An 8,732-nucleotide genomic window follows, 5' to 3' on the forward strand; every position below is an offset into this window, starting at 1 on the left:
GGGGGGGGGAGTCTGCTCTGCCTGTGTCTCTGGTGTTGCCTTGCAAGAATGTGTGTTCCCAGTGTGTCCCTGTAAGAGTGTCCAAAATGTGCATGCCATCCTTCACCCCCCCCCTCACCTGTGAGGTCATCAGAAAGGGAATATCCTATTGGTTACTTGAAACTACTGCTAACTTGGGCTATGGCTATTGTTCTAAGCTTTCCTGTGTGAAGCTAGCCATGTGAGAACTGTGGCTAAATGTAAACAACTGCTAATTAGATTGCAGTTTCCCTATTGATTGAACTGGAATAACCAGTTCTCTGGACAAAATGCAAACAGGCAAATACAATCTCATTGTCCTTTGATAAGGGTCATAGTAGCATTCAATAGTTTCTTTGTAATCTGTTATAGGGAATTTATTGGACAATTTCAAATGGATACAAACTGTCTCCAACCTCGCTTTGCATCCCCCTTTCCCCCGCATGCAAATCTAAGCTGCTAACATCACAAAGTACATTTTAATGTTTTAACTCTCTACAGTCCATAAGTTGAGCATGCATGTTGCGATCTTCACCCCGCTGATACTGGAAAACTGTTGAGAAAGTGCAGATCAGTATAACACCAAACATGGCTTACTTATCATGTATTAAACCTTATATAGCAAATAGTCTTTATTTCACAGCATTTAAATAATAAATGAATACACTTGAATCTTATACTTTAAAGCTTATGGAACCTTGTATGTAAATATGTAATGTGTAAGTATTCAGGGTTTGATAGAAAGACGCTAGTTAACTTGGGGCAGATGCGTACGCATAAGGCTAACAGCGTTTTCATACAGGATCTTATGCATTCGCTAATGTGCGACTAGTTAACAGCGCAATTGTGCGTATTTATCTGTGTATGAGAAATGGTGAAAAGATGCAATCGCATGATGCTAATAGTAACATCGCCATATGTACTTAAGTGTGAGTTTAGCTAAAATGGCGATGGTCATTTAGATATTACAACTTGGTTTAATCACAATTGCGCATTGCAATATAACAATCTTAATATATTCTGTATAATACATATAAAAACTGGTATGATGCTTGCAATACAGAAATAGCTTTTTTCCATCACGAAGGAGTGCCGCCTTTTTTTCATTATATATGTGGGGCTGCCAGGCCACACTATAGGATATTGTGTATACATGTGTGTGTGTGTGTGTGTGTGTGTGTGTGTGTATGTATATATATATATATATATATATATGTATATATATATATATATATATATATATGTATATATATATATATATATATATATTATAGTGTGTGTGTGTAAATGATGGATTACACCTTGGTTTAATCACAATTGCACATTGTTATATTGCAATCTTAATATATACTGTATAATACATATAAAAACTGGTATCCATTAAATTATTAACAAAAGTAAAAAAAATAGCCAATTCAATATGATTAAAAATAATGCATCAATAGGGGTCTCTATGAGTCAGGGATTGGCACAACTGCACTCGAAGGAATGGGAAAACTTGCAGATTGTTCCGAGGGGATGCAGTCGCAATGTCGATAGTCATAATGTTGACAATGTTATCATGTGGAATGTCGACATTTTATACAGTGCGACATTAGGAATAGGCTGCGAGGTCGTAGGGTTAGGCTGCAGGAGCGTAGGGTGAGGGATAGGCTGTGGGAGCGCAGGGTTAGGGTTAGGCTGCAGGAGTTTATGGTTAGGCTGCGGGAGCACAGGGTAAGGGTTAGGCTGCGGGAGTTGAGGGTTAGGGTTAGGCTGCGGGAGTGGAGGGTTAGGGATAGACTGGGAGCGTAGGGTTAGGGTTAGGCTGCGGGAGTGGAGGGTTAGGCTGCGGGAGCACAGGGTAAGGGTTAGGCTGCGGGAGTGGAGGGTTAGAGTTAGGCTGCGGGAGTGGAGGGTTAGGGTTAGGCTGCGGGAGTGGAGGGTTAGGGATAGGCTGTGGGAGCGTAGGGTTAGGGTCTAGGCTGCGGTAGTGTAGGGTTAAGTATAGGCTGCGGGAGTGGAGGGTTAGGGATAGGCTGTGGGAGCGTAGGGTTAGGGATAGGCTGTGGGAGTGGAGGGTTAGGGATATGCTGCGGGAGCGTAGGGTTAGGCTGCAGGAGCATAGGTTTAGGGTTAGGCTGCAGGAGCATAGGTTTAGGGTTAGGCTGCATGAGTGCAGGGTTAGGGATAGGATGCGTGGAGGGTTAGGGTTTGGCTGCGAGAGTGGAGGGTTAATATTATGCTGCAGGACTGAGGGTTAGGGTTATCAGATGACTCCACCGAAACTTTGTGTCAGTGGACCCACCGGACCACAAGACACCGCTTAAGCCACAGTAGGTAAGTAAAGCTGCTGACCACCGGGACTATTTTATCGACATTGTAATCATGTCAACATTTCATCAGTGTTGACATTATGACTATGTCGACAAAACAAGCCAAATCCAGCTCCGAGCACTATATCCAATTCCAATATTGTAACAAGACTCAATGTTTATAGTATGCAGACTGTAATTGGCAGATAAATCAACAACTTTGTAACTGGTAGAAAATATTCAGATTAGGAATAGGAGAACAATTTTCCCTGATTTGAACAAGATAGTATCTGTATCCCCTAAGTATGTAAAGAAGTTCAGCCGAAGCCAAGTGAAAGCATGTTACTCTAGAAGCAGCTGCATGCCAGCGGCTGTGTGGGAAGCAGCAGTGGAGGACGGGTGCTGTCAGTGTTCGTACTTGTGTTGCTCAGCAATAGCGCACAAATCGCTCTTCATTAAGCATGTGACGGCTATGCAGCAGTCACCTTGTATTTAAATAAAGGGGTGCAGTATCTACCAGAGAGTTCGGCCTCTAAATCGAAACCAATAATAAAAATTCAAATGCGTTTCTTAGTGATTAAGACACAATTTCTTCAGAGGAATAGTATTAGTACTACTTGTTACACACCGAATATCTTATGCGTTGTTTTACTTATTCCTTTTCAGGCATTTAACCGTGGAAAGCGAGAGGGAGTCTTTCTAAAGAGTGTGGAAAACGCCCCTCTGGCCAAAAGGCGCAAACTGAAGCAGTGCAGCACTGGAGGGGATGCACGCAGCGGATCCTCATCATCCTCCTCCTCTTCGTCATCAACAGCTACAACAACTACAGCTCGCTCCCCCAAATCCAGGGTGCCCCCACAGAACCACAGACTTGGAAATTCGTAACTGATTGTTTTACTTATGCACACTACGTTCCCTGTTATTTTGTGCAAATAGAGGAGCACAACCTTTTTTTTTTTTTACTAGAAGAAACACTCCTGTATACCATCCCAAGATTTTATTTGAGATATGTGTGAGCATCGTTATGCATATGAGTACAAAGAACGTACATGGGTCACACACTGTCATGGGTTCAAATAGAATAACTGTCCAGTGCACTTTGTGTATGAAGAAGCACATATAAAGGACAGTAAACACTAGTCATTCTCCAAGTACTAGGTATGGTCAGTTGTCCCTTCATAATTGAATGTGCTCCTACAGGGACAGTTTAGAGGTAGGGCAAAGAGCCACCAGCTTGAACAGGGCTTTCTGTCATCTGTACCAGCATTTACTGTTTATATTTTACATTTTATTTGTGCTATATTTTTCTTTTTGTACTAATAGGATTTTTTTCTATTAAGGAGCATTTATTCAAGCTGAATTTAAGGGCCACTGCTTGATTTCTGCCCGGAGCTATCTAGCTCTTGCCCTATATGCTTCAATACCATAAACATAATATATACGTCTGTATGTGTAGATATGTATATACATCATGTAACTGTTAACAAATGGCCATTATTTGCAAACAAATCTATTTTTCTTAGCATGATATTACTGTAAAAATTGCTAGGAGTAAAAAACAAAAGTGTTTGTACAGACTAAGAGGAATAGTGCTGTAAGAGGATGTGTGACATTCTCTTATACAGACCCCAAGGAACAATGCATTGAAAATGTGTTTTTATGTGTGAAAAAAACAAGGCACAAATTTATTCAAAACACTTTACAGAGATAGTGTTTGTGCCTGACGGCTTTATGTACTTACTACTTGCTGTGTACCCTGTTTATTAGCCAGATCATTGAACTGATTGCTGCTGGCATACATAGAACCTCATTGTTCCGGTCTTTAGCAGAGCAGCACCATAATATTTAGGTGGAGAGATTGTGATCTCCATTTGCCTTTCATCCTACCTCCCAGCCTCCAAGCTTGCCCTTAAAATAATTTTTTTAATTCTAGCTAACCACCCCTCCACCTAACTTTGCAGTCTCCTCCCTCTTACTCCTATTGTGTCCACCTACTGTACATCCCCTATAGATTATAAGCTTGAATTAACTGGGCCCGCTTCCCTTTGTCTTCTCTACATAATCATTCTGTTTACTGTAATTATGTATCTATGTGACTTTACATACTGTCTGTCTGTACTTGGGTATCCTCTTGTGAATCTTTTTGTCCGATGCTGCCAAACCATTCTGATGCCATATAAATAAAAGATAACTCCCAGCCTGCAAAACTATAGTATGATGGGAAATCTAGAAGAAAGAGAGGACTGTCACTGTTTTCTTCATATTTACCTTGATGCATGGATCCCTAAGTATTTTTATTGAAAATGATTGTAAATATATTAGGGATATTTGACTATTTATTTGACAATTAGGTCTTTAAAATGTTCACAGCATAGTCAATCATATCATCAGAATGTTTACTACTGCAGCAGGAGGCACTTGTGACTAGGTTGGTGAGGTGACACAGACTACACCTCTGTGTATAATGCACAGTTTATACAACTTCCTCTGGAGCTTTCTAGAATATTAAAGCAAATGTCTTGTCAAATGTTGCTATGGGCAAAATCATAATTTGGCTTATGCTTTAGTGGTGTTATTATTGACTTGATAATCAGAATACTGATTCTGGCAACCGTGTAGGTAACCAGTTACATTAACTATGCTTAATTGCGGCAGACGCAAGATATATGTGCTACCTCTGGCTTTAATTTTGCGTCTACCACTTATACTGCCTGTATATTTATGTGCTATTCCAAAAAGTGCAGAACATTTGTATAAAAGATTCTGTTTTTCAGGAATCTGTACTTTTTAAGTGGTTTGTTTGCAATTTGTGTAAACTTTTTCATTTGCATTAGAGCTGATTGGATGTGTACGTTACTGTATGTATGCGTGTACTCATGCAATGCAGATTACATGCTTGCTGAAGGCAGTGTTAGAAGTAAATATATCTATGCAGAGCAATGTTCACTTGAAACTGTTGTCAGGTTAGCGTATAGTTATGCAGAGCATTGTATATGATTGTGCAATCTACAGTCGTAATTTATTCGGAGTGATCCATGTGTTGATTCAATTGAAAGTGTTTCAACCTAGACGGGTTACTACTATGTGTGAGCTTTTATAATAGGCAGATACATGTATTTGTGTATATTAAGTAGTATGTGGTTTTTATGCAGTTCAGCTTTGCAAATCATGGGCCAGATGTAATAGGGTGAGAGTTTAGAATATGTGAGCGTTTAGCAGTAAGCTCTCACACATTTTAAACTCAGCCAATACAATAGAGTCCGAGAACATGCAAACTCTCATGTTTTTATACTAAAAAAAAAAACTCTCCCGACTTAAACTCTCATCCAGAAGTTTTCTCGTTTTGAAGATAAAACTCGACCAATGTGATAGTTTACTGCTAAACTCCCACATTTTCTAAACACTCACCCTATTATATTTGTTCCCATATATGCTTGAGATCTAATGGGGTGATATTGGGAGGTATTTACCATTGGTAGACATTTCGACTGTTATACTTGTGAGGACTTAACAGTACTATGTACTACTTTTCTTTTCAACCTTTCAATCAGAGTTCTGCTGAACACATCTTAGGCTGTATTCAGACTGGGATCTGCAGAATACCGTTTCACTTGTAATCAGCCTGAGTCCTACAGATCATCATTGAACCTGTATTCAGGCTGAGCCCTACAGATCATCATTGAACCTGTATTCAGACTGGGATCTGCAGAATACCGTTTCACTTGTAATCAGCCTGAGTCCTACAGATCATCATTGAACCTGTATTCAGGCTGAGCCCTACAGATCATCATTGAACCTGTATTCAGACTGGGATCTGCAGAATACCGTTTCACTTGTAATCAGCCTGAGTCCTACAGATCATCATTGAACCTGTATTCAGGCTGAGCCCTACAGATCATCATTGAACCTGTATTCAGACTGGGATCTGCAGAATACCGTTTCACTTGTAATCAGCCTGAGTCCTACAGATCATCATTGAACCTGTATTCAGGCTGAGCCCTACAGTCAGCACAACATCACTTTACCTTAGAGATGGCCATCGATGAGCTAGTGTCCATCTAACCCCCCCCCCCCCAATTGATGGCAGCGCCCGATATTGAGAAAACCTAGGCGACGCCATTCTGATGGCCGAGGTTTAAGTCATCGATGGTTTACCAATAGTTACAGCCTGCGATGACCATCACTACTTTGCCTGTTCCAAACTACGGTCTACACAGGGTAGCTGGGCCTCTGTCTATAGTTTTAGTTCTTTAGTGCATCTTTACACTTCTTTTCAGGCAAGCCTCCATGAACATGATTTGATCAACCTACTGTACAGTCTGCATAATATTACTGGCTTTTCTTCAGCCACTACCGTGCAGAACAGCTCTTACACTCTTTCTTGTGTGCAGCCTGCAGAGCCATAAGTAATAAACTCATGCTAGCCTGCTAAGCGTTGCTTACCGCTTCCCCAGCCATACTTCAGGAGCAGCACCCTGTTTCCAGTAAAATCCTGTGCAGTATCACTGTATCTTTTTCTTCAGTACATTTTACTTAAAGTATTAATGAAAGGAAACTTGGGATTCCCTATACCAGGGATATTCAACATGCAGCGCTCCAGCTGCTGTAGAACTACACATACCAGCATGCCCTGCCACAGTTTTGTGATTCAGCATGTGTAAATCCACAGCAGATGGAGGGCTACATGTTGAATACCACTGCTCTATATACTGTTAATGTGGTAAATCCACTTTGAATGAAACAGGATATGCAATGACTTTAAAGTCACCAGTTTATATTGATGTGTGGTGTCTGTAGGTATTGCTGTTGGTAAGTACTTTCATTTTTTTTTTTTTTTTTACATTAATGAAATTGCTACTTTATATTTAACTGGAGACACAGATTTTAACTTAAATCCATTTGGTAATACTTAATTTACTGTATAAAACCTCCTTTATCTTCCCACTAACAACTTCTTGCACTGCGTCACTTAACTATAGAGACTCCTCGCAGAGCTTACTAACCCGGTTTGCTTTGCAGAAGGAATCTCTCTGCCACTAATTTGCACTTTTTAAGACTGAATCATCGGTCAGAAGAGCTGGAAATGGGTTCTCTCATTAGGGGCTGATTCAGAATTGGGAGCAAAACAAAAAAGGAGCAAATTTGCATCTTGAAAAACCATGTTGCACTGTATGTGGAGCAGGATTAATTGTGCAGAGAGATGCATTGTTAATCAGCGGTTTTGACCGCTGAATTAAAACGCATTATATGCAAAGTGTGTGTTATACATTTAATATTATTGCTATTTTATCTTGTAGGGGCAAAACCGTCGACAATCAGTGGATTTGAAAATCTGCCGTTTACTAAATATACTTTTTTAGATTTGGGAGGGACTTGTTCTAGCTGAAATCTAAATTGCAGTGTTAAAAAAAGATGACCAATATTTGTGGGCCACAGGCAAAAACAGCCCGTATTTACCCTGCATGCAATAAAAAATAAAATAAAATGCATTTACACCCCTTTTGCATTGCAACATGGTTTGACCATGTGCAAATATGCTCCTTTGTTTGTTTGTTTTTTACATTACTCCCAACTCTGAATCAGCGTCTAGATGTATGCACTAGATCAGTAAGCATTAAAGGGCATATACACACAAAGCAATAGTACAGGATTTAAAACACTTTAAGTATTATAAAGCCTTTTCTTACATTATAAAGCTGTGCATGGCACAGATGTGTTGGGCTCCTGGTGACTCCAAAGCTATATTTAGCCAGTGATGTTGATCGATGACAAGTATTCAATATATGTTCTCTGAATTTTGTTTGCTAGGTTTGTGGATGTTCAGCACTACAGTTGTTGGTTATGTAAGAGAATATCTATGGTATAATTATTAAGTGGAGATCTTCTTTAATGTAGTAATGGACAACCTCACTATTGCTATTGCCAGATATCTTACATATTGTGGGACAATAGCTGGAGTGTTGAAAGGACATTAACCAAATAAATGTCACACAGCATTGTGCAGAAAATTTGGGCCAGAATGTTTTATTTAAGGGATTGGAAATCCTGTCATCTTTTGTTTTTATGAAATAAACCTTTCCTTTCACTAAGAGTGTGATCTGATCTTTGTAAGCCACAATCGCTGGGGGGAGGGTGATGGTCATGACTGTTTCAGGTCCAAGACTGCAAACCTTAATATTTTCTAGGCCCCCTAATGTTTACTTTCCCTAGCGTGTCAATGTCGGCTGTATTAGATACGCTAGCACAACAATCCATCACTAGCTGTAGAACTGGTTCTGTAACTGTAATGCCACAATATCCTTTAAGCAGTTTCCAGCAATGCCTCTTGCTCCTGAAGTGATTCAGTTGCCTTGGAAGTGTTATGTGTAAACTGAATCAGACCTAACAGTCTCATGCCAGCTGCTACATCATGTTTGTAAA

At 39.9% G+C, this 8,732-nt stretch overlaps 1 protein-coding gene across 1 annotated transcript in view; it reads left to right on the forward strand.

Annotated features, from left to right (window-relative positions):
* LOC148532090 (ribosomal protein S6 kinase alpha-4-like) overlaps nucleotides 1–8,403 on the forward strand; it is a 54,050-nt gene extending 45,647 nt beyond the window's left edge. The window contains exon 17 of the mRNA XM_088468398.1: nucleotides 2,979–8,403. Within this exon, the coding sequence (XP_088324524.1) occupies nucleotides 2,979–3,197 (219 nt within the window). The 3' untranslated portion in view covers nucleotides 3,198–8,403. The remainder of the gene's footprint in view (nucleotides 1–2,978) is intronic.
* The last annotated feature ends 329 nt before the right edge of the window (nucleotides 8,404–8,732 follow it).

The sequence above is a fragment of the Taudactylus pleione genome, unplaced genomic scaffold (assembly GCF_031769625.1).
Source record: "Taudactylus pleione unplaced genomic scaffold, aTauple2 ptg000085l, whole genome shotgun sequence".
NCBI classification, from domain to species: Eukaryota; Metazoa; Chordata; class Amphibia; order Anura; family Myobatrachidae; genus Taudactylus; species Taudactylus pleione.